We start from the raw sequence: 27,300 nt of genomic DNA on the forward strand, positions 1-27,300 counted from the left end.
TTTCTGGTTATTTCTCACTAGACCTGTGCTACTCTCTGTCCAGAATGTTTTGCGGAAATGTGCGCATTTTCATTTTTTAAGGGCTTTGTCTTGACCGCCGTGTTGATTTCACCTTTCAGTCTTCAGTTTAATCTGTTAAAAACACAACCTCTTGCTGAAGGAATCATTTGCCGTAAAGCAAACTACAGAAAATGAAAGCCTTAGAGACCGGTAGCAATACATCTTGTATAAGTGCGTAGTTAAGCCAGTGATAAGCCAGCAAGTGCATCATTGTGAAGTAGAGACTGGAACCGTACCTAGCTAGCTGGTTAACCAGGCAGCTACAGTGCATACCCATCCATTGAAGTTTGGCACATGCCACAGGGATACCTGGATAACCTTCACTAGTTTCATTAAAGAGTGACATTTCACTAATAATGCCATGAATAATTGACAGTAATGTTTGCGGTTGGATAGCTGTGAGCTGCGCTGCGGTACACGGTGAAAGCGGTACGCGGGTACATCGCTGTTTTTGGGTATGCCTGCGTATGCGCGTTAGCCACGCCAGGATGTGTAAGATGGAGGGCAGCTCCTCCCTCTCATCGGCTGAACGGCTCTTCATGCCCAGAGGGAGGCTGTGGCACGGAACGGCTTGGGGCCTATCGTTCCCGCTCCTCCCTCACAGTGCACGCAGATCAAATTAGCACTAGCATGTCAGGCTATTGATTTATTGATTTGACTTAAAATTAGAAATTGAAAAGTTCACTTAAAATGCATTCTGCTGCTGAGAGGAAAGAAATGCGATTTAGGGACCTCTGTTGCATTTTTAAAAGTGTATGATTTCGTATATAGGCACGTTTATTAGTTTATTATTTTTTTTGTTATTGAGATGCAGTAAAATTATTTGAGGCAAATGTTTTTACATTTTTTTTTAACACATCAGTGTCATTGCATAATTGTGATTTGCATGGTATTACCTTAAGACGGTGACCCTTGTGGTTTAAACAAAGGTGTGATGAAAGAAACATTAACTTCACCAGAGACTAGATATTTGCAATTCTGCACACATCCATTAAATATTAAATGAAAATGAAAGGAGCTGGGGAGTATTCAGCCGTGGCTTTGGGGGAAAGGGGCTTTCTTTCTTCCTGAGTCGGGCTTTTGAATGGGATGGCGAGAGGAGGGCAGGGCCTCTTGTCCCACAACAATAGGCAGGACGGGGCGATGCTGCCCGTTTCTCCTCTCTGGCCGCGGTCATTAAACCCAAATTATGAGGCGCTTTGATCCGGGGGGCCGGCCGGCCCTTTGTGAGGCCGCCCCGATGGCGATGAGTGCTGACAGCGGCCCGCGAGCGCTCGGGACCCCCCCCGGCCCCCCCGCCCCCCCGGCCTAAGCCCCTTAAATGGATCCCAGCGGGAACTTTGTTGGGTGGTTGACTCCAGCCGCTGTCCCGATGGGGCCCGGGGAACGCCGCGCCTGGAGGTGACAGATGGTCCCAACTGGGGCGAGCAGGGCGAGCTGGGGCTGTGGCCGAACCGGGGGCCCCCGTGTGCGGGGCTGTCCGTTTGGGCCCGGGGTCTCAGAGGAGCGCCTGCCCGCGGTTCGCACCCCTGGAGGAAACGGCGGGCGGGGAGAGCACCCCTGGAGTAAGGGGCCGTTGGAAAAGTTTCATTAAGTATCTCCTGTGCAAAAGCCGCTAACTAAGGCATCCCAGTGCTGCGGCGTACGGAGAAACCACCGCACTCCTCACCCGGCCCCTCGTATGAGAACGCGCTTTCTCACAAACACACAGGCGGGCTGCGTCCAGACTTCAGTTTCCCCTGTACTCTGCGATTCATTAAGCGTTTTAACTAATTAATGTGCTACAGATGCTTTAGATAGCCATTAGTGTTAAACTGCACCTAGCGCTTCTGTCTGGAAGAAAGATGCAGGAAAGGGGATAGATGGGTTATATTTATTATCTCACTAACACTTCGTCATGTTTCTTGAAAACGCTTATTCAGTTTTTCCCGGATACCTCTCAAAATGAATTCTTCTTTTCTTCCTTTACTTTTACCTCCCCGAAGAACCTTTTGCAGCGTACTTTTTCAATGAGCGCTTTGCGCACAGATGAAAGTGGTGTGTGCGCATATTATTGTATGGCAGTGTTCATTTCGCCAGTTCTGTGGTTGTTTGTCAGTTTGGTCCCTGACTCAGCCAAAAGCGCACTGTATTTGGTTAAGTAAGCTGCTGACATTTGACCTGTGTAAACAGGGAGGGAAAAAATAGCCTGGCGAGTAGTAGGAACAAGTTGTTTATTGATTAATTCTGTATTGAATTACGCAGCGGCTCCCTCTCTCTCTGAGCGACCGAATTGCTTCAGGAAGCTCCTCTGTGGAGTAAAAAAAAAAAAAGAAAAGAAAAAAAAAAAGAACTGAAATTAGATTGAAAAATTGATTAAAGAAACAGAGTGAAGACACAAAGCTAGTGAGAGGAGCACAGCGACTATTCATTTCCGGGGGCATTGTGTTTTGTTTGTATTCAGCGCTAAAGAAAGTGGTGACATCAGCCAGAGCCAGGTCCCGCGCGCTTTTTCCGCGCAACGGTCCGAGCAGGTTTTCCATTTTGCGCGTGAGGACATCTTAATTCAGTAAAGAGGGGACAGATTTGATTGTGCGAGGCTCGTAAGAAACCTGAATCGCAGGGCCCACTGAAGACTTTCAAGTAAATCTTGTAGATGAAAAAGTGGCTCGGCGTCATTGTCCGCGGGAACAAAGAGGCCGTCGTTTGTTCTAACATCGACAGAAGCCCGCGTCCGGCATCCACTCTGCTGATAGTGCGCTGAAGCACTTTGTGAACGGCCTTTTCAGACAGATGCTTTTTTATGGAGAGCGGGCGGTGCCGGGCGGTGCCGGGCTGGACGAGGGCCTCTGGACAGACGGTTGGCACGTGGCCTTGGTCGGCCTGTAGGCTTGCTCCGAACATGGAGGCAAGGCGGGGATTATCTGGAGAGGCCATAGCCAGTCCTTGGAGGGGTCAAATTTTCAGAGATAGGGAGTTCAGGTAAGTCCAGGTGAATGTAGGTGAATGGTCCAAGGCTTGTGGGTGATAACATCTTTACTGTGACCCTTCACTATGGAGAGTGGAAACCTGTACGTTAGAACAGACTTGCATCTGAGCTCTGCATGTTTCATGTCTTGAGCTTTTTTTTTTTTTGTGCTTGCGTGTGTGCATATCTGTGTGTTTGTCTGTGCTGGGAGAGCATAACATATGGATGTTTTTAGTGTGTGTGTGTGTATGTGTGTGTGTGTGTCTGTCTGTGCGTGTGTCTGTGTTGTAAGGGTCTAACATATGGAGTTTATTGCTGTGTGTGTGTGTTGTAAGGGTCTAACATATGGAGTTTATTGGTGTGTGTATGGCTGTGTGTATCTGTGTTTGTGTGTGTGTCTGTGTTAGAAGGGTATAACATATGGAGCTTATTGGTGTGTGTGTCTGTGTTGTAAGGGTATAACATATGGAGTTTATTGCTGTGTGTGTGTGTGTGTGTGTGTGTGTGTGTCGGTTCGGTGTGGGTATAAAGTGTGTGTTTCTGGGAGGGTACGATGTGGCATTGCTCAGTCCCCTGAAAAGGCAGATCATTGAAAAGCAGCACAACAGTGGGCCGTGGGTACTGTAGCTGAAACTGTTCTGGAATATAAACTAAGCTTGTTTCCTAAGCCCCCATGAGGTGTGCACATCTGACTGGCCCTGTCCTGCAGAACTGCTGCCAAATTTGTGTATGGAAATGTAGTCACAGTCACAGCTGAAGGTACTGAGGATGTACCACAGTACTCAAGATGTTTGTCCTGTCTAGGCTTGTTCGACATTTGGAAGCAGGAAGCTTTTATTTGACCAGTGAAAACGTTGACCCAAACGCACAGTGTGTCATTTACACTGTTTTCTGTGGGCTTTGAGCTGTGTCTTTATGCACATGTACTGGTATCTGAATGTTTTTTTTTTAAGCATGTATGTCATTAGGTGGATTTTAATCTTAATGCGAGATGCATTGATTTAGATAAGCATTCTTTCTCCAAGATGGGCAAATCTGTGCAAATCCGTGAATAATACGCTGAATTATGCATTTCTGATTAATCTTAATCCCCTTAATTGAGACTGTGAGAATCACTCAGCTGGTCGAAGTGGAGTGTGATTCTCTGAGCTTTGCGTTCAGGAGAACCTTTGCTGCTTCCTCCACTCGCACTGAGCTGACAGTCTGTGTTTAATTCTTCTGAATCTGAACAGGGAATCAGAGGTGAAGTACATGTTGATTTTGTGGAAACGGTGTTTTCTAGTTAAATCAGAAGTCAAATCATGATTCAAACGCATTCCACCCCGTTTCATTCAGAACGGGTAAGCCTTTTTCTTTGCCACATTTCTGAACTGAGAAGTGATTTAAGCCCTCCTGTAGATGGTTGTTAATAATTGCTGCGCCAGGTGCTGTGAGCATCGGTTTGCACAGTGAGGCCAGTTCTTCAGTGTACGGAATCAGCCTCTACTCACTGATTTAGAATGTCCAGTTCTGATTGTGCTAGCATACGCTAGCCCGGGCGTCCTATGAGCAAAGTGCTCACAGTTAGCCACTGCTACTCTTCCCTCTGCGGTCTGCCTGCTGATTTGCTGCAGTTAGGAATTATGCAGCTGGTATAGGCCGGGCGCGGTCTGCTGACCAACCAGGAACAGGCTGCTGACCAGAACCCTCCCTCCCTGAGTAATACTTTTCCCTTACTCTGCACATAACTCTATAAGTCTTCACAAGCTGTTATTTGTAGCATGTTTCTGGAGTCCGTTTGTCATGCATGGTTTTTCCATCTGAAGCTTTGGCATTTGTTCCCAGGTCTTGTACATTTGAGGAAGCGGAGCCTTATAAAGCTTAATAAGCTTGTGGTCTGAGCTGGTGGTTATATATTAGAGTGCCACTTGTGGAGTTCCTTTCATCTCCATATTGTATGTTGCTGTCTTACTCTTAGATGCGCTGATTCATTGGTCTCTTCCTTATACAGGTAAGGGACGTATGTGGAGATGTATGCTCGAGCCGAAAGTCAGTACGCATGCATATCGCACAGTAATGCTGCTATTTACAGTGCGTAGGAAGTGCGTCAGAAAGCAAGTGCGCGCTGGCACAAGATCAGATGAAAGGGGGGATTAAAACGGCAGAGGACTGGATAGATGAAACGGCTCTTCTCCGTATGGCTCAGTATGAATGAAATATCATGCATAGGGCATATAGCTTATTCGGTTTGATGTGCGTGGCCTTTGAGCCTGAGCGCGTCGGGTCTGGGAAGCGCTCCTGTCGGAGGCCTTCGGCTGCTGTGGCTGGGAAACGGCGGCCTGCGCGCGCGTGGAGACTGTGGCGGTGGCGGGAGTCGTGTCGCACCTCTCCTCTGCGTTTGGGAGAAACGAGGCCCTGGATAACGCACAGGGCCAGGGAGGGAGTTTGAGACCCCCCTGGACCAGCTGGGACCCTCGTCTGACTGCGGTCTTCTTCACCCGTGCAGGAGGAGTAGGCCTCGGGCCTCTGTTGAGGCCTAGGCCGCTGCTGCAGTTATTTCATTGCCTGAAACTGCGGCAATAGAACAACTTTGTTGATAAAAGTGGTGCATTTTGACGCCACTGCGCAGATGAATTCATCTTCATGTCTTCAGCATGCCCTTGTTGTGAGCAGAGAAAGCAATTAATTATCATGGTCAAATTATTAGTTCCGGTATATGTAATTTGAGAAAAAATATTTACCATAAAACACAATTAAAGAGAAAGGGAACTGGCTACCAATTGATATATGTGTAATATAGATGGATAGATAGATATGAGAATACATCCTAAGTAATGGACAGTACACCTGTGCCAAATATTCCGGTTTCATACGCGCTTCACATGCCAACCCTAAGTTACTCATTTTAACAGATTTGCTAAATCACAATAAGCTTTTCACAGCGCATAATGACTGTCCAACTATAGCAATTGAGCTTTTTTTATTTCAGATGTTATTTATTTTTGGCCTTCACGTGAGCCTGGCCTTCCGCAGCCCTGGCCTGGACTCACGGCGATGCAGAATGAACTTAGAAGTGCTGTTTGCTGACAGCTTAAAGCTTAATTGACTGAAAGCCAAATAGAGTGCGCGGGGGATACCGCGGCGGGGGCTGTTGATAGAGCCGTGTGCAAATGGGCCGTGTTGAAAGAGCGGCGTCGAGCGCCCGCTGCTCCCGCATGCAGCGCACGGCCCGGCGGACCCGCGCCGTCACAAACGCTTTGTCCGCTCTTTCATCACCCCCCCGCCCAACCCCCCCCCGCCCGGCGCTCCCCGGAGCTGGGGCTGCGTCCGCGCGCCGTCCAGCCGCTGGGCCCCGCCGGGCACCGCTAGGGCCCAACGCACGCGCTCCGGTGATTACATCAGCGCCAGGCCCCCGCTCCCACCCGGGTACTCTTTAACTGAATACTAAAGCCAAAAATACCCCCCCCCCCCACACACGCTTAAGCGACACACACACATGATAATGCTTTAAGAAGGGAGGGGCAGGGTCCCGCAGTGCTTTTCAAGAGGCAGTATTGTGTAGATTAGCCGTAGCACTGGTGCCCCGAAACTTTGCTACTGAAGTGAATTGAATGTAATGTGAAAATATTTACCCGAGCGGTAAGAGTACTTTTTAACATGTTTTATTAAATGAAAGTGCAGGATCTTTAAAGAGCCCTTTGATGAATTCGCAGGATGCCTTCGTTATTGTTAAGTAAAATTGCTGGCAGTAATCTTAAGGGAAGTTGGTTGGATTGGAGAAAGGGCTGATGGTCCGCTCGGGTTGTCGTGGGGACGAGCGGGTGGAATTGCATAACTGAATGGCAAGAATCATTTACGGGCAGTAGCATCATTGCTGCAGTGATCAATGTTGAGGAAAAGAGTTTATTTTGCAGAGAATTTGTTTCCTCATGGGGAACATGGTTTCTCTGCGACATTGCAGCGCTTAAAATGACACTGTAGATATTCTAGTCACAGACCCTGTGACAGAGTACTGTGGCCGTTTCAGCCAATAGGAAATCAGTGCTTCACACATTATCTCATAATTGTCACAATGCAAAGCTCAGTTTTTTTATTTTATTTCTTTTTTATTTTTGTGATGTCTGCATTTTGACCAGCATATTTAAGGATATGAAATATTTGGAGAAAAACATAGGTGGAGATTGGGAACAGGGTTCAATGTTTTGTTCAAGCCAACTCACTGCCTGAAAACTTATTATTTAATGAAAAAAAAACTATTGATTAACTGATTTGGTGTGTGTGATGGAGTCAGACTTGGTTTACAGTGTGCTCGTGTATGACCAGGGGTTATCCCTATTGGTTTTTCTGTGCAGGGAGAAACACTCTGTCCCCCGTATTGCACTTCTTAATATTTAATATTTTATATTGCACACTGTTTTGAAGTCCCCTGTCCTCAGACAGTAAGCTTTTCATTCCAGTCACCTTATCTCTAAAGGTAACTGACACACACACACCATCGCAGCACTCTTACGATGCTGGGCATGTAATGACTGAACAGCTATCACAGGCAGTTCCATAAAGTATGCCTGCTGGTGCTCTACACACCAATACAATTACAAGATGCAAGATGTCACCTGAGAAGGTGTCACGGATGCTGTTTTAATTATTTCTTATTATTACTATAAAAATTTCAAAGCGAATAAATTGCTAGGCTGAAAAAATGTCTACAGTATTAGTCAGTATCAGTCTGTCTTTTGTTGTTTAAAGCCACTTGAGAAATTCTGCATGTATTGGACATTGTTTTTCAAATTGCATAGAAATATTTTCACACAATTTTTTTTAGGATACACATTTTATTTATTTTTTACTGAACTAGCATTAGAATTTTCTTGATGAATTAAATTTGGCCTATGTTTTTTGGAACGTAAAATACAGAACTGCATGTGTTTTTTTCAGGAAAGAAATTCAGGAAAGAGAAATTCAGGAAAGAGAAAGGAGTTTTGTAATTTAACTGGGGAACACATGTGCAGCTGAAATGTGACCGGAGGTGGACGGATAGTGTTTGGGCTCTGTGTATTTGTGTGAATGTTAATGTGTGGTTTGATTCATCCTGCACCTGTTACCTGACCTCATTAAAAGAAATGTATCGGGAATTGCCCCAAAAAAGCGGACTTCTTTCTGTAGTATTCTGAGGGGGGAAAGGTTCAATAAAAAGCTAAGTAAACAGCTGACCCTGTAAGGGTTTGTTTTATTTAATGAGGAGCAGTAGGCTAAGATACTCAGGCAGTGAAAGAGATCAAAGTTTACTGTACTAATTATCACCCCCCCCCCCCCCCAGCCTTCTCCGTCCTCTCCTCCCTCTGTTTTCTCGTGTTCACAGTCAAAGAATAATGACAAGTGAAATATTGATCACAACAAATGCTCTTTGGGAGCTGCTTCTTATAGAGTGAGAAAGTTTTTAAAAATGAACCAGGCCTGTTGTTTCTCATCTGTGTTTGATTTGTCGGAGGTATGGGGGAGAGAAGGGAGCTGTTAAATGGTTATCATCGTTCCCTTTCTTCTGTTTTTGGGAGACTCTCGGTGTAATTGGCCTGTCAGTGTGAGAACGCTCCCCTTTAGCTTGTCCAACGCCGTCTCTCCTGGGCTCCTGTGGCTGGGAGATGGGTACACCGGATTGGTCGTGGGCCGCAGGCTTGCAGGGGAATTCGGCTCTGCTCATTGGTCATTTCCTCTGTCCTTTCCGTGGTCCCACCTGCCCTGTGAATGTTCTCACTAAAATATAAAGAAATAAAATATTGAAAGCTGAAAGGAGATATTGAGGATGTAATATAACAAAACCAGGTCAAAACCTAGAATATGGCTGGACCTAACACACAATACGGCCGACCAATGTTGTAACTTCATAACTCGGCCGACCAATGGTGTAACTTCATCACTCAGTTACTCACTCAGTCACTCAGTCACAGAAATTTGCGTTTGTAGGGCTGGCCTCGCTGTTGCGGTCCAGCCAAAAACATTTCGATGAATTTAAATTAAAACAAGTGTGAAGTACAGTGTTATAATGGACTGTTTGTTTTGAGCTATTATAAAATAATAACAACAACAATAATAAAATAACAATAAAATATCAGTAACAACAACAATAATAGTATAATAATACTAATAATAATAATCATAATGATAAACAAATAATGATAATAATAATGAGAAGAAATAATAAAGTTCAACAGTGGTTTTAGAAAATAATGCATATTCTGTGTTTTAAGTCTAATTTTGTATGATAAAGGCATTGTTGAATTTCTTTGCTGTGAAACACATTTTCTGCTGTCATGCTTCTTGCATGTTTAAAGATGTGGTGCACTCTGTGTGTAATTTGTTGGTTTCTGTGTTTCTGTGATGTAATCTTATTTTTTCTGATGACTATTCCTACATATTTACCTTCACCTAAGGATTCAGAGAAAGGTTCTGAAGATTTAGTTCTACTTTAATAAGAGGGAACATTTAAAATACATTAAGATAACACCTTTTGTCAAAAATCAATCTAATCTTATTCTGTGTTTATTTTGCTTATTTTAAGCCCAATAATAATAAACGTAATTACATTACAAGGACTGATCTGTAATTTTAAGTGCGATAAACCTCGGATTATAGCTAATTGGACGCATTTATGTTCAGCCTCTGGAGTTTTTTCCCCTAATATATATATATAAAGAAAACTGTTCTTACCATTGATGTCTCGGTAGTTTAAATCAAATGCATTTCCCCATTGCCTTTTACATTCAATATACCAAATGCTAACTTTTCATATTTGTGAACTGATTTGAATATTATTATTTTTTTGGGGAGATTATAAGCACCTATATTTCTGTCATGGTGACAGCAGAGTTGATGTAATCTGGTTTTAAAATGGCAGATTGTAAAGAGTACTAAACCAACAACAAGTAATGTACCCTTGCCTGTAGATCTTTGCAGTTCCTCATTTGACCAAGACCTTGAATTCTTGTGGAGAATTTCGAGCAGGGTTAGGAGTTACATGACTTTGGAGCGCGGTACACTTTAGTTTTGTATTCCTGGTCTTCTCCCCCCGGTTCCTTAATTGAAAGTCCCTGGAGTGGAGGCCGATGATGGGTTTATGGTTCTCCATCTTAAATTATTGAAATGAAGTTAACCTTCACAATGCAGGCTCGCTTGAGGACAAGCAAGCAAGCAGCCGCATCCTTTAACTTTTCATTTACAAATTGCGTTTGCAATTATTGTGCGCCGTCCGATGGCATCTGTGTGTACAAATGCTGCTCTTTGTTAGAGCCCGGCTCCGCATCCGGCGTGGCTGGAACCCTGTGTTCTGTTGTAATGTCAGAAAGACCTGTTTTTCCCCGCTCCTTCTTAAATGTATTTATTTCTTCTCCGAGTGAGATCCTGCTCCGATATTGCAGAATCTGAGTATTGATTCCCCCCCTCCCACAATCCCCGGCTATCAAATTTTACCTGCCGCCTTATCGGTGATCAATGGAGGGCCAGGCTGCCTGAGAGAGCGGAGCATCATGGGGCCTGGGCTGGCTGAACGCAGCTAAAACCGGCCGGATAATCCATTGTTTATGAGCATGCCCAGTACCTGTGCCCGATGGAGCATGCTCAGGAATGCTAATGGCGAGCGGGGCGTGCTGTGGGGGGGGAATCCTCCGGATTGGCCCCTTTTGTTGCTACCTGTGGTGCCTCCTGAGTCTCCCCGCATTGGCCCCTCTCTCTGTTAGCGGGGGCCCTCACCTGGGGCGCGCGTTTGAAGGGGTGCGCTGGGGGGGCATCGATCGGGGGAGGCGCACAAAGGGCCCCGCCGCGCTTCCTTTTGTTGCCACCGGTCGTCCCAGAAGGGCCGGCCCGCTCGCGGAGGGGAACGGGGGACCCCTCGGAGCGAGCGCTCTTTCCCTCTGCGTTTCGCTCCTTCCTTCCCTCTCTCTGCTCCTCTCTCATTCCCCCCCCCCCCCACTCCCCTGCACCAGATATGTAACCGGCCATTAAGGCGGGCTATTATTCAAACATTTCGAGTGATCAAAATGTCCATTTCGACCCAAGCAGGATTGATGTTTCTGCAATAACTCTGACCAGGGCTCAGATCAATCGTCTGCTCTCTGGCTTCAGGAGAGAATGGCACCTTTTTGATCTTCAAAATGTCCGCCTGTTCCTCGGCGCGCACTGAGTCCGCGTCCGTGAACGTGCACGGGAAGCCCACTTATGTAGAAACAGCTCATTATTGAGGATGTTTTTGTGCTCAGATAAGGCTCCACAGGTTAGTACGTTATTGTTCCTTATTGCGATGCCGCGCTGCTGATAATTTTATTTTGCTCGGCATTCTGCTTTCCTGGATGCGTTCGCTTTTCAAAAGATTAAGAATGGCGGAAGAGGAGAAAAAAAAAAGCTGAGTTGTCCAGCCTCTTTAGTTTATTGCGTTATGTTTTGAAAGCAGGGAACAGCAAATAGGATTTAGATACAATGGCATTAAAATAGATCTTGCCATATTAGATGCATGCGATCAATATAGTTCAAAAATCAATATCTTTTAAGGAGCTTTTGCTCTGCACAGAAGGTAGAGAAATGTTGGGAAATGGGCCCTGTTTAAATTCACCTATTGCGGCGATGCGTTCTCCATTTTCCTGCTTCTGTGGGTAACAGGGAATTTGTGGCATTCTAAATATTTTAAATTTGATAATTAGAGCATTTGATAATTAGGTAGCATTTTTATTTCCAGTACTTCCTTTTTATTTATTTTGATCATACTTTGTGTTGTAAATATTCACTATTTTTTAACAGATTCTAAAATTCTGTGTTAAGTTTAGATATTTTTTTCATCTGAGTAATTATGACAATTATAAACAATATACACAGTACTGTAATGGATGAGAATAATCCTAATTATATTCATATTACTAATATTATAGCATTTTGTAACAATTTTTTTTTTTCATCAAATAGTGCCTGCATTGCTAGGTTTGGTCTGCATTCTACAAAACACACTGTGGTTTTGCAAAAAAATAATTTATCTGCTCTTGCAAATTGGTGAAAAGTGAATTAGGATTTTTATTTTAAACCAAAAAAAATATTTCCGTGTCAAGCTGTCATTGATGTTATTTATATATGTAAAGTCAAAATGTTACTTGAATACAATGGTTTAATAAATAAATATATTCATTTATCAAAAATAAGAGGCGATGTAAAAGTGTTTTTATTTAAATTTATAGTATAATAACTAAAACTGCATTCATTTGCACTTTTTAATTAGGAAAAATATTAAAATACATTATTGTGTTTCTTGTTGTATATATTTAATTAAATAAAATTACGGCTAAATTAAATATTGACAGTTCTGATGAGAGGCACACATCTGTAAAAGCAAGTAAATAAAATGAAATGTGTAGCAGGCAAATATTGTTTTTAGCATTTTGGAAATGTCATATTACATATCCACACACCGTCGAATGCAGAATAATGAAATCTCTGACATTTAAAAATGTTCACATCGTAACCGTGTACAGTTTGCCTGTACTTTTCGCATGAACTGTACCCCTGAGATTAGATGAAGGATTTGTTTGGATCGATGAATTGCCCCGATAGATCTATAATGATTATTTCTGAATCACAATGGCTGAGCAAGCACCCCACCTCCCTTCCTCTCATAAATTAAATAAATAAATAAATAAATAAATAAACAAACAAACAAATTCATGGAAAATTAAGCCGGTAAAAGCCACTTCCTGAGAATGGAACATTACGCAAGCATTGTTCTACACTGTTTAATGTTTTATGTAGTAAGCATAGGCCTGTATCTTGGCATGTTTTGAATATAATGTGTCACCAATCTGTGCTCATGTGATAAAATTACTGTAAGTGCAAGATTTTTATGACTGTGCATTGTGTCTGTATCTTTGAATGTTACAGAGATATAGAGACTTTATGTAAAATATAAACTGTTTAGGTATACTGTTGTGATTTGATTATTTAAAGCAGTTATACCATAGGGATTTCGTTTGAATTGTATCAGAGAAATTGCTTGCATTTGAAAATGGTCTGTTTCAAATGAAATGGCTCCTTTTATAAAATGGTGTACAAGGCTACAGCATAGAGCTTTCTAACCGCACAGCATACATTTTTGCAAGCTCATCAATATGACATTAGTCATTTGAATAGGCCAATCACCACAAGCTTCCTTAACAGGTTTTTGGCAATAGCATCGGCTGCCTGCTATTTAATGGGTTATACATTCCATTAAATAGTAGACAGCCGTTTCATAAATCCATTGAAATGTTGTTCTGAGTTTTATTTTGTAATCCTGTGGAAAACAGAAATGAAACGCTTCTAGTTCAGTGATGTGAGCTAAAAAGTAAGAGTGACAATGTGTGTGAGCGCGTTATGGTGTGCAGTTGAATAGCATAATAACCAGCAACTGTGAAACAGAAATTCATTGATTCCAGCTCTTTCTATATGTCAGTTTATCAACAAACACTGATATTAATACCAGTACCTTTTATCTGATTACTTTCATAAATACAGCTTATGCCTTTTCTCCTCTTATACTATACATTGCATAAATTAGATACTAAATTAGCCTTACATAGTCTTTTTTTAAATAGTCATTCCAGGTGTAAATCAATTAATTTTGAAATTGACAGAATTTTTGTTCTAAATTAGTTATATTGCTAGTATCAAATAGCAATGATTTGAATCATATTACATATTGAATCTCACAATATAAACACTATCAATTACAGAATGTAAAGTATTAAGCTCCTTTTAAAAAAATATAGCTCATGTATCACTATATGTATTGAATAGCTATTATGCCATGGACTCATCCTCCTTGCGAACAAACCAATTTAGTATTTGCTTGAAGAACTGCATGACTCTAATAGACGACCGTAGTCTTTATTATTTCCTAGAGCCGTTCGAGCTGACATGCGCTTTCAGAGTGAGAGCCAGCTTATTATGAGAGAATGCTGAGCTTCAATTGCCTGAAACTGCGAGGAATCACATCTAAATAAGTTATTGCGCGATTTGATGAATAAAGTGGTGACTTCACGACACTCATCTCCTGAGTGTTTTGCGCGAATCGACTTAATGGCGGCGTCGGGCGCTGCAGCGCCTGCTCTGGGATTAGGTCACTGGCACGGCGTAACCAGCTTAGCGCGGCGAAATTGGGTTTGGGCGGGGAGGGAGTAGGCCGGGGCCTGAGCGGAGGCAGTAGGGCCGCTGCTGTGCTGGGGAGGCCCGCCGGGTAATTGGCTTATCTGAGAGGGGGGGGGGGCGTGGAGGGGGGGTGGGGGCAGCGGAGACGCACTGGCTGGCGAGTGATACCCGAGGAGGGGGGGGGGGTAAGTCCGATACAGTCCCGCCAGTTAATAAGATGCAGGGGCGGCCACTTTGGGAGAAGCGCGCGGATTTGCAGGTGCTGATCTCGGCAAACCTGCGGAAACGCCGGTCCTAATCGGCTTACCGTAAAAAAAAAGAAAAAAAAAAAAAAGGGCGGGCGGAAATAAACGACAGGCGGGCGACTGAGAGCGGGGCCGCGGTGCCAGGGAGCGGGAGCGGGCGGGGTGGCCCGGGAGCAGTCCCACGCCGGTGCGTGCGTGCGACAGTCCGCCGCCCGGGGGCTAGCGACGGCGCTTAATTACTCTTTAATGACAGGACCCGCGCAGAGGAGCGCCGCCGCCTCTCCCGCGCCGCCCGGCCCGTTTCTCATACCCCCCAGACAGGTTTATTTAGCTTCACCTTGAATGGAACGGCTCGCTATTGATTTCATCGGATCGGGTCTGAACGTGCTATTGGCTTAGAACACCTCCGGCTGGGAGTTTGGAGGTGGGGGAGGACGGTTGTGAGGACGGTGGGCTTTACCCTGCAGTTACGCTGTTAGGGCCCTCCCCGTGGGCTGCTTGTTTATTTAAAGGCTTTTCGGCCCACGCACTTCCTGTTCTGATTGGTCAGGCGGGTGATCGATGCGCTGCGCTCCTGTCCGTCAGAGTCGGGCCTGATGTCATGGTTTGGGCGGAAATCTTCCCCTCGCATTGCGTCTTTGGCTGCGAGGGCACCGCTGAGTTCATAGTAGCCATGATACTTTGGCTCGGGTGCACCGTATTCAGCAGGAAAGGCCACTTGTTAGGAGCGGGCTTAAATGAATGTCCCCTGGCTCGTCAGTGGCCTGTATTATGGCCACAGAGTCAGGTCAAACTGCGCTCTCTGATGAAGATGGAGTAGCCTCACTTGTTTGTCATGCATCTGGCCTTGCAACACTGATCTGGTGACAACTAAGTGCTTAATTGAAAAATTAGCATTGACTGCAGAGAGGAACATTACCTCTATGCAAAGTGTCCAATGTGTGCTAACAGCATTTGATTTGTTAACTTGAGTGTCGGTTTAGAGCACTGTTGCCCATAAATGTGTCTGATAGGTGTGACACATGGGTGCTAAGCGTGCAGTTTGTGAGTCTTTAGGTTGCCAGGTTCAACCTGTGAAAATTCCACCAACTATTGGACAAAGAAAACGCATAAGAACTGTAAATAACCTTGTCCAGACTAAGGAAAATCAGGCTTGTTGAAGTGGTGTTTTATTATCAGTTACTCAACACTTTGCATTTTATCCATGTAGGTTTTTCAGACAAACAGAAAATGACAGAATGTTTTCCTGATAATGAGTTCAGAATATTCTGTTGATATAAATAATTCTAGAAAACGTAGTTGTTGTAGCACTGGCATGTAATAGCAGTGGCAATATTATTATTGATGGTGATGGTGGTGATGATGATGATGATTATTATTATTGTTATAGTTGTAGTAGTTAGTTTTAGTCGTAGTATATCTTAAGTATTTTTAGTATTTCCCTTACTTGGCTTCTTTTTCTCAGATGACACAATGTGGGTTTTCCATTGAAATATGACAGCCTGCAGATACAGTTGCCTAATGTACTGGCTACATGGAAATATTGCTGTCCGTATGGTAGTTTGTTCCATACCTTGGTTTTCTATTTCCTTGTGAAGATTACATTCTTTATTTTTTACACTTTATGATTCATGTTTATATACCTGTTGCTGCTGGGTTATACCTCCTTATAATTAAGGTTTTTATGGGTTTCAATTTATTTAGTTTTATCCTTTTTGTTCCTGACTTGTCTTGTGTTGTTATGAAATGTTTTTCTCAATATATACCTCTCTACAAAAGGATTCCGAACAGTGTAAAACATATGATTTATGTCACGTCTTGCTGCAGTCTACATTACTTGTTAAAAATGTGTGTTTCATATCACTGGAATCGATAGTATGGTGGTTTCACCAAATCTAACTAAATATTGTACCGACCAATTGTATGTTCTGTATTCCAACTCCACTGTCCTGATGTGTGTGTGTGTGTGTGTGTGTGTGTGTGTGTGTCTATGAGTGCGTGTCCAATTTACAAACAAAACAAACAAACAATACATTAACAATTAACAGGAACATTTTTGAAAGGAATCTCATACTTCAGAAAAAAATTGTGTTAAGTTGCCCAGTTTTTTATAGTGATCAATATTTGTAATATCTGCGTTTCATAATTATTGATGTCTGACCTTAAAATGGCAAGTTTTAAGAAAAAAGGCCCAAACAGGGATTCATATTTTATTGTATGTTAGAGAGAGGTTTACAGCTCTTAAAATGAAGGGTAGAGCAGGTTTCTAAAAGTTTGAAACTTCAAAAGTTGCCTCCTCGGTGCAGTCTAATTCAGTTAAACTGGGTTGTAGGCTAACCTTATGAATGAATTAGAAATCCCTAATCCAGTTATGTATGGCTCAGACCAAAGCCAAATGACTCCAAGCTCTGAAAGCCGGTTAAAGAGGCTCTTATGTAAATGCAGTGAAATTGCTAATGCCAATGGTGATGCACCTTTCCCTTTTTAAAAATCCCCTCCACATAATCCCCCCCCCCCCCCAACAGGCATTACTGCAGTTACATCAGTGTACATCAGTGTAGTCAGATAAACGAAATACCTACAAAGTGTTTTCAAGCAAGTTCTTTGCATATGCGTTTTTCAGTTTGTTTAGGCTGCTGCAGATCACAGAGGCATTTGACCACTTAAGGTGCTCTCAAAGAAGGTATCTGAACAGCAGTGTTTTACATACTCGAGCGAAGCGTTTCTGCTGCCATTTTCATTTCTGTGGTCAACATCAGTGCCAGGATAGACCACTGCAAGCCAAGACAGAGAAAAGTGAAGGGAGGCTGGAATGTTAACTTATGGAATTGAGCTGCAACATAGACATAACAGCAGATTTTTTGAAGATATCACAATTCTCAATAATGCACCATGTATCTTGAGATCCTGTGTACCATGTAATGGGTTGTTTTTCTGGGCAGATGGGCAGAATATTTCCTCCGTGGGTTAGATGTAGTTGGAATAAAATGAAGGAAAATGAAAATGACAACTGCAGAGCAAAAAAAAAAGAAGAAAAACAGAAATCTACAGAGGAACGCTGTGTCCTCACTGACACAGGGCAGCAGCTAGCCAAATCTGTGAGTTTTGCCTGTGCAGCAGAAGCAGGCCATTGTGCACTTGTCATATCAGAGTGTGGCAGCCCCGGGCTTGCTAAGGCTCTGATTTGTCCAGGCAGTGGTCAGTTCTTTTCTTTATATCGTGTCCAGATGAAGCTCCAAAGTGGAGTTGGTCTGCAAAAAGAGGACCATAAGACTTTAATGTCCTCTAGAATTTCCCTTTAAACCATGTGGGTGAGCACAACTACAAAAATACCCTTCGGTTTAATACATATGTGTTACTAAGTATTAGCTGGATCACATCTCAGTTTTCTCATATGATACGCGTGATAAAACTGCTTGCTGTAGCTCTTTTTAAGTTCTCATTAGGAGAGAAACACAATATATTGTCATTAATGTGCGTACTTGACACAAACATGTCAAGTTCTTATCATTGCTTTTAATTACAGGTCGTCGACCCTAATGGCCTGTGCATGAGCAGTCAATAAGTGCTCATTAAGCCGGCCTGATGAGTTTCATATGAATCAAAACTGAAAGTGATTGTCGTGTGCGGGAGAGTTGGTGCGCTGCTTCCCAGCGCCGCACGCAGGGCGGGCCGCTCCTCAGAGCGATGCGAGCGGGTGAGGAAGCCCGTCTGGAGCCAGCGGTGTTTTGGAGAGGGTGTGATGCGGCAGTCTCCCCCCCCCCCCCCCCCCCCTCTCCGGCCAGTTATTTGGGATTATTAATTTTCGCCCCCTGATTGGGTAATCAACTGTCTTGTCAGGAGAATGGATCTGTGTGTCAGCCTTTAGCGATGATTAAACGCCGGCGGCCCGGCGCGAGGAACGGCGGGGCCTCGGCGGGCCGCTGAAACTGCAGAGGGAGGGATTTCTGCTCCCTCCGTTATTAGTTTTCTCTTTCTTCCCTCGGCCGCTCTCCCTTGTCTTTAAGAGTTCATTCGGATGCATCGCTCCGAGTGATGTATGAACTTCTGTCTCCGCCTGACGGACGCGGGGAGACGGATAACGCGGCTGAGGCAGGATGGCTTCGCCGCGTTTGGGCGCAATTAAAATGAGCCAGTGGTGTGCGTACAGTACCGGGGATGAAGGAACCAAATATGGATCTGGTGAAACTACATTTGTGCTGCCGTGTTGGGTGTTGGTTGGTCAGTAGGGGGTGCTCTTTTGCTCGTCCCTTTGGGCCGTTAAAGGAATCCAGTGCACCAGTTATAATGGGGACACTATACAGTAGGAGGTGCAGCTTTTTGTATGAAAGACTGGTACTTAGTGGTCATTTACCCTCCCGTGTCACTCCCTTGTTTAGGGGTGTAACTAAGGTGCACTGGTCAGAATTCTTCACTCTATCTGTATAATAATCGCCTGGTTCCATGGGGGAAATTAAAGTGCATAATCGAGGCTGATGTGTGTGGCGGCCATTTTGTTAAATTGATGAATTTCCCACGTGTCAGTAGAGACTACGTTCAGGTTCCACGTTCCTGAAAAGTGCTTTTAGGACAGCAATACAAATGCATTGAATTTCAGTAATTATTTAAACACTTTTTTTTAGTCATTGTTAATTGCTTGCATTTATGATTTGAAAATGGCACTGTCTGTTACCATGGATACGGGCTTCGGCTAAGCTGAATTATTCCGATAGTCATAAACGAGTGTTCAGACTGTGAAATTGCCTTGGCTCACGGGCTCATCATAATGAAGTTTGCAATTATTTATTTTGTGATGATTTACTAATGGGTGCATAATGTTAATGAAAGTGAAATATTGAAAAAAGACAGCCTTGAATGAGGCCCTGGAATTAGCTTTGTTTGCTATGTAATAAATATAGAAGAAAATATGTTATCTTAAAGATCATTTTTATAACATTAAATTCATATATTTATATTGTCAGTTTTTTTTCCCCGATAATCTTTTAGATGTCCAACAGCAAATGTGTTCTTGCATTAAATTAACTGAAAGCACACAGGCTGTTTTTTTTAAAGCTATTCTGCTGTGTTTGGACTACAGTATATGTATGCAGTGGAGTATTGTGCAGTTTACGGTACTTGATGATATAATTCGTAATGTTCGCTGAAATATGACTCCTCAACTGAAACACACACACACACACACACACACTAAACAACAAAAGCAGACTCCCCACACGACATCCTGATAGTCTGGATGAAATAGGAGAGTCCTTATGAAATTATGGTTTTCGTCAGCCAGTCTGATTTGCGCATTGAGGGTAGGGAAAGGAATTTGGGGCCGCTTGCATCACCTTCTCTCCCAATGACACAGCCCCCACCCCCCTCCCCTGCAGCAGCATCATCCTGGTAGTGCCCCCCCCCCGCCCCCCTCACCCCGGTGTTGGGTTTCCTACAGGAAAGGCGCACATGGCCCCGGTCGGCTCTGCTCCGGGCCGGCGGGGCAGAGAGGAGCCTGGGAGGGTATCGATCAGGACCCCCGCGCTGCCCCACTCCTGCAGCTGTCCCGCTGGCTCCTCACAGCGCCTGCTCGGCCACATTAGGGCTCAAATCCATAACCGGGCCGTGCTCATCCAAGCAGGGGGAGCGGCCGGCCCCAGCGCTTTAAAACAATCTCCCAGGCACCCGCTGCCGCCCATTCATCTTGATCTGGGAATGTCACCCGGGCCCCTCCCTCTGCCGCCCCCCCTCCCCACAGAGGGATTAAGCGGGGGGGGGGGGGGGGGGGCTGTGGCCAGTGAGGCTATCTGCAGAGGTCAGGTGACCAAGCGGTCAGTTCACAGCGCACAGCCTGGCGCAGCCTTATCTGGGCCTTTGTTCCCACAGAATATAGTGGATATATCAGCGTGAGTGCGTATGTGCACATGCATGAGTGTATGTGTGCCTGTGCGTGCGTATGTTAGTATACATGCTTATTATTTGTGTGTGTGCGCACAAATGTGTGTTAGTTGTATGTCTGTGTCTGTCTGCGTGTCTGTGTTTGTGTGTATGTGTGTGTTTGTGTGTGAGCAGGGTATTGAGCCAGTGAGTGTATGTGTATGTGTGTTTGTGCGCTGTCTGAGTGTGTTTCACACGGTGTTGTACAATGCGCGTGTCTGCCAGTCTCTGCTGGAACAGGTGTAGCAGGGAGGTCCACTCTTGTCCTTGTGGAGACTCATGGGGTACGGCCCCTCCCGGACAATAGCCCAGCACCCCCCTCACTTCCGAAAGAGAGGCCCCTCATTGTGCGAGGGGGGCACGGCCATTAAAGGCGGGCCCCTCTGACCGTGCACACCCGCGCTCACAGCCCTTTCCACATGGCCCTGACCGCCGAGAGGCCCTTTCAGGGGAGGGCCGTTGTCATGGTCACTGGGGAAGGCTGCGGTGTTCCTCTGTGTGTTAAGCAGGTGTTCAGCAGGCGAGAGGTACAGTAAGGAGGCTCACTGCAGCACACTGCTGTTTGGTACAACGCTGCAATACTTTGTTTCAGGAAGCAAAATATGATGTAAGAATTAGTGTGTTTGTTTGATAATTAGTTAATTAGTAGTGTGTATGTTCATTTGTCGGATTGTGCGTTTGTATGCAATTTAAATCATATCAATCTGGTTGTGTTTAGTGATCGTTGTGGTAGCTGTCTTAACACTGCTTTCTTTTTAAAAAAAATACACAATCTAGGAGACTGCTTTATAAATCACGCTAGTTTATATTAGTGTATAAAGCGGTATGAACACCTTGGACGTGTCTTCATCATGAAGGATGGAAAAATCTTTCAAATGATAAAATTGCAAAAGAATCTTAGAATGAAGCACACTGTAGAACTGTTCTCAAATGCACGTATTGATAATTGGATTATTGACTACAGTAGATATTGCACAGGCCCCTTTTGATTATTTTATGGGTAATAATTCACCTGACAAAAATAATAGTAATCTATTAATATAACTTATTAATTTCATTTTTAAGGGATTTAAGATGCTTCAAAATATGGATTGAGGATTGACAATCTGCCAATTTATGTATTTTTGTGATGTTTATGCTTGCTTTTTTCTCTCTGTCTCTCTTTCTTTCTCTCTCTCTCTCGCTATCTCTCTCTCTCACACAAACACACACACACACACACCTTCCCATTGTCCGCGTTTGCACACTAATATTCTATATTCTCTATGCTACATATGCTAATATTTATTGTAGTTGCTGATACATGCTTACAGTCTCATTACCGCACCAGGGCTTCACTCTTCTTCTCTTTGTATTCATCTTTTAATGTGTTTTTGCAGCCTTCATATCAAATGTTCGATGGTTAGTTAAGATGAAACTGGTTGAAAGTAAAAGGGTAAAGGGTTGAGCTCCTGGCTGAAGGTGGACATCCCCTGGAGGTTATAAGAATGTCCCGAAAGAGTCTGGCCTCAGTGTCAGAGCAGCGAAGGCTGGTTTCTAACGCTCTCCTCCTGCTCTCCTCCCGCTCTCCCCCCTCCCTCCGTCTCCAGGATGTCTGTCCAACCTGCCGCCCAACGCCAAGAAGATCTCCAACTCCTACGAGGAGCGGCGCAAGCAGGCCACCGCCATCGTGCTGCTGGGGGTCATCGGCGCTGAGTTCGGGGCTGAGATCGAGCCCCCGAAGCTGCCGTCCCGCGCCCGCGCCTCCGCCCAGGCCCCCGACGGCTTCGGGCTCACCACCGGGGGGTCCAACTACTCCCTGGCCAGACACACCTGTGAGTGAACCCCCCCCAGCCGGCTGGGAAACTCTGGCCGCGCTCCCCTCTCCGGCTTCCCAGAAAACGGGCTCCGTGTCACTATCGATCCCCTTCTGTGCTGCCTTAAAGATTTTTGGCTTCAGAAGAACTGAATTGCAGTGTATTGAGTTGCAATGTTTGCCCTTCTTTTTTTGATGGGGAGTGGGGGATGGAATGGGGGGGTAGGCGGTGGTTAAGAAATTCAAACCCTTAATGTCTGAGAATTTCAGATTTATTGGAAGTATTTTCATATAGACGCAAATATAGTATTTACTGTTTGTTATTATTATTATTATTATTATTATTATCACCAAGCTACATCCCAGTGTCTCCATGTGCATTTATTTGCATACATTCCAGACTTATGTGGAAATATTGATACTGAATTAGCTCCTGCCTCTATGAACTGTCGGTGGTTCACACTAAATGGTAAAACACTGGGATGATAGGTGATAAATAGGTGAGGTGCTTCTCACGAAGGATGCAGACGAAATGCGCTTCATGTCTGCTTGCTGCCTCCGACCTTGTGCGATGCGGAGACCCTGCTTTTGGCTCTGAGACGGAGAATCTGGGAGCGGGTGCATCGACCATTCTCTTCTCATGGCCTTATATTTTACCCATAAATCCATAACGCGGGCCAGGGAGTTTGAGGAACGTAATCTACCTGTTTTCCATTTGTCGCGCGGTTTGAAAACCCCTAACTTCCTGACAGACCTTTTCTCATTTTCGGTCAGTCTGTCAGAACGTTTACATGCGTTTTTCCGAGGCAGCCTGGTCTTTCCCAGTTTCCATGTTGATGACCTTGTACCAAATTTCCTGTTCCTCCACACAATGTGCTGGAAAGGTAGGCGTGCACAATACAGGGTTTCATATAATCTCAGAAGGAGCCTGGAAAGGAGATCTCTGGGCAGTCAAACCAAAAACAAGTCTATATGATATCTATTATGTTTAATATCTGATATGTTTATCACAGAGAGCTATCGGCAAAAAAAACACAAACAAAAAAAAAAGGCTCTGAGGTTCTTTGTCCTGTCTATTGAAATGTTCTTACTGTATAAAAGGCCCCATCAGCTGGAGGAAGAGTTCCGGCACACCAGATGATACACAGATGCTAGATGTTCATCAGAAACCGTGTCATATTAACATTTGTTCTCCCTCATAAGAATAGCATGTATGCTTTTGCGCTGTGCTGGGTGTTAGCCTTAGCCCTTGGGTGTGGAGGATGGGTGGGCCTGGGGTGGGCCTGGGGTTAGCCCGAGTGTGTCCCGTGGCTGGAGATGACTTTCTGGTTTCATGCTTTGCAAAGCAGACTGCCCTTCTGAACAGGGATCAGTCATAGATGGGGGGGCCCTGGAGGGCCTGCAGAGGCTGATAACCCAGCAGGGTGGAGCAGGGGTGGGGTGGGGTGTGTGTGGGGCGGGGGGGGGGTGGAGGTGTGACCTCCACACTGCACTGCCTGCTCCGAGAACATCTCGGGCCTGGACGGCACTGTCATTGTGTTTCTAAGGCCAGAGACAACGTTCATTGAAAGAAATAAGGAATGAAACAAGGGAGGAAGAAAGTGAATAAATGAAAAAAAAAATGCATTTATTTTCCAATAGAAATGATGAGTTCCGTGTGTGCTTGTGTACTTTTAATATGTTTGCAACTACTATATGTTGAGCAACTACTATATTTTGTATGACGTACAATTAGTGGCAGCTGGTTGCATTTTTTATTTAGATTTTTTACAAGTGCACAATCGCATGTAGCTGACTTCAACAACATGTGAATGCATTTGAAATATATATGCATAATATTGAACTGTTTTGACAGGAGTCCATATTGTAGCTGTGTAGCTCCAAGCTATATGACGAATGTATGTTGGTTTGCAGATGTAAAGTACAGTTGGTAATTACTGTTCAGATAGAAGGATTTGGTACATTTATAACAGGACTGTCGGTGGAGACCTTCTGTGGTTCAGCCTTTTTGTGAAGGTATTGCTAACAGCCAATCAAATCCTAATCGTGCATTCTAATTTGTGCACTGTCCACATTGTTAGGCCTGTCCTGTCTAACCCACTGAAAATAGATTAGCTGTCCCAAACGCGGGGGAACAGAGTAACAGCAGGCATTGTGGATGCAGGAGACGGACGCTGTATATGTGGTGAGATGAAGTATTCACAAGCTGCATTAGAATTGTAAGCACACTGAATTTTCTAGTTTGTTTCACGTTGAGGGTGAGGTTTTTTATGGAAGGTTTTGAGGAGTTCATTAAACTGTAAAAGCCCCTCAAGTTCAGCCCGCTGGAGAACTCACTGGAGCCGCCTGCAATATTCACCAAGGTAACGGTGTTTCATGTTCTTCCTTAACCTCGTGCGGACCAGTTCTCAGAAATACATTCACGTCCTGAAGTGGATGCAGCATGTGCTGTTTTCTGGTTGCAGTGACTCACTAAAACTCCTTGCTCCGTTCTTCTGCGGAGACGCACCCGGTCTAAGGAGCCAGACCTCAATAATCGATGCATCTGCCGCCCATGCCTGGAGTCTGCCATAGATAATCGATGTGATTGGCTCACTGTTCTCCGCGTCCCATTGACAATCGATGTGATTGGCTCACTGTTCTCTGCGCGCCATAGATAATCGATGTGATTGGCTCTCTGTTCTCAGCGTGTGTTCAGTGTGGCCCTGCAACAAAATCCTCTAAGAGTGGAATCTGTATTTCTCAGAGCCAATAAATAATCTAGCCACACAATAATATATTTCTGATCCCTGGGGACCAGGTTTTATCAAGTGTGTAAGGTAATATCTTTCTGGCTTTTTGAAGTCATGTGACCATGCACTAAGCAAGGAGAGGGGCATAACAACAGCATTGTACCCTCAGAATTTGTATGCAGAATATAGAAGAGGAATTTATATAACTAATATAAAAGCCATGATAATGTTTCGCACTCTCCCTGGTGGTGACAGAATATGTCGTCAAAAGTGATTCTGTTATTCACCGTTCATATCTTACATACCATTGACACTGTCAGAACTGTTATTTCACGCAATATGTGTGTTTAGCAGCTGTGATACGGAGTTACCGTTGAGCTGGGTTTTTTCATTGCTGTCCACCTGAACGACGAAGAGGCACACTATTAGCGTCATGCTAATATGATGAGCGCTCTGTCTTTACTTTCTATCATTAGCCTTTTAGCACAGCTGCACTCTGATATCCAGATGAAGGCATGTAAGCAAGAACTAATTATACCTCCATTCAGGCTTTATTTGATCTCAAGTAGCCTTTAATTAAACAGCAGCCGCCCAGCTGTCAGAGAATAATTTAGTTTGGCCTCGTACGTGTCAGCAGTTGGGTGTCTGCTGTACCTCACTGGCTTTTTGTGAACAGCTGAGAGCAGGCCACTGCTCCATTACGACTGTGCGTGTTTACCCCTCCCCTTTCTCAAATTCAAATTCTCCCTCTCTCTCTCTCTCTCTCCCTCTCTCTCTCTCTGTCCCTCTCTCTCTCTCTCTCTCTCTCTCTCTCTCTCTCTCTCCCTCTCTCTCTCTCTCTCTCTCTCTCTCTCTCTCTCTGTCCCTCTCTCCCTCCCTCTCTCTCTCTCTCTCTCTCCCTCTCTCTCTCTCTGTCCCTCTCTCTCTCTCTCTCTCTCTGTGATGAGTAACTGGCTTGGCTTAATTGCCCTGGACAAGCCTCGGGGCAGGAATTACATTGCGGGCTAACGAGGATGTTGAGGGATTCTGGGCAGCCTCCTAGCGGCGCGCGGGACCTCCCCTCTGAAATGTGATTATGTACCGGGATGTCAGAAGAGAGCATTAGGAGCCGTCTAAGATGATGGAGGTGATTGCGTCCCTCTGCTCACTCCGCTGCCTTCCCCACTTGCGGGAGGCAGGTCCTCCCTCCAGAGCGGGAGCACAGAGGGGCCTCTGGGAAGGGGGGAGGGGTGCCATCCGTCAGCCAGTCACCTCTGACTTCCCAGTTTGGAAATAGGACTGACGGCTCTCGTGAACTGAGAGTGCGAGCGGAGAAGAAAACAGGATAAAATTCAAGGCGATTGGAAACCTGGACAAAGTTGCATGAAAGACTGCTTTTATCTTGCGCTCTTTGCTTTGTTCTCACAGACTTGCTCAATTAAAGTGGAATGACTTTCCTGGTTCATTTTCCCATAACAATTCAAGCCAGCGGTGGTCTGTGAGATCTCGCCATGTCTGAGCTCGATTTGCCGAGGTGCAGTGGGACCAAAACTAGATGAAATGTTAATGTGTTGCAAATGAAGGTTAAAATATTTAACATACTGATATATAAAGGATAAATGTAGGCTATTTGATGAGGTATTTCAGCTCTTGAAATGCCAGTTATAGCATCTGCCTCACAAATTGGTTACTTAAATTCCATTCTTTTTTGCTCGTTATTTTCCCGTTCAATAAAGACCACCATCATAACCATGCAAGGAGCACAGTGCTAAAGCACATAGCTATCCAGCACCTGTAACTCAAGAAACAAGCACAGAAAGCTAGCATTTGCTGTACTGACCAGAGAACTGGACTCTTGAATGTGATATCTTACGAGAGTCACTTGTGTCCTTCTGCAAGGTTATGTAAACTTCCCTTAAAAGCTGAGAATGTGCACTTCAACATTTATTCTATTGCATTTTCAAGTTTGAATTTTCAATATTGTGACCATATGGTTACCAAGCCCTCAGCGTTGCTTGTTCACGATGCCATACTTCCTTACTTGTTGCTGCATTTCCTGTATGTCTGTATCCTTCCGCCCAGTACCACATGGTGGATAGAAAGTGTGGGTTAAGCAAATTCACTTGGTTCTTGTAGTTCTTGGGGGCCTGAATTAATTGCCTGAACTCACCAGTCCTTTAATCTGAGACTGATTGCTTTTTTTTGCACTGGTGTCGCAAGGTTACCACAGCAGGGCACTGGGGACAGTTCAACCTGGTTGCCACGGTAAATTCATACCGTTTCTGAAATTGAAATGAAACGAGCCTTGTTACATGGGGGCCTGTGATGTTCGATGAGCTCAAGCATGGCTTCTGATGAGTCAAGGCCGTTTGGGCCACTTTGTGTCAATGAGGGAGTAAACTGTATTTTGCGCTTGCTGAAAGTTTTCCAGACTATTCCACCAAATTTTAGGTCGCCAGTTTCAGCATGTGTGGCCTTGGGGTTGAATAACGTGGT

At 44.6% G+C, this 27,300-nt stretch overlaps 1 protein-coding gene across 7 annotated transcripts in view; it reads left to right on the forward strand.

Annotated features, from left to right (window-relative positions):
• The window catches only part of LOC118212409 (WD repeat-containing protein 7), a 161,564-nt gene that overhangs the window by 76,232 nt on the left and 58,032 nt on the right, over positions 1–27,300 (forward strand). For all 7 annotated transcript variants that reach the window (XM_035390244.1, XM_035390245.1, XM_035390246.1 and 4 more), the window contains one exon: positions 21,888–22,112. In XM_035390244.1, the coding sequence (XP_035246135.1) occupies positions 21,888–22,112 (225 nt within the window). The remainder of the gene's footprint in view (positions 1–21,887; positions 22,113–27,300) is intronic.

This window comes from Anguilla anguilla, chromosome 14 (assembly GCF_013347855.1).
Source record: "Anguilla anguilla isolate fAngAng1 chromosome 14, fAngAng1.pri, whole genome shotgun sequence".
NCBI classification, from domain to species: domain Eukaryota; kingdom Metazoa; phylum Chordata; class Actinopteri; order Anguilliformes; family Anguillidae; genus Anguilla; species Anguilla anguilla.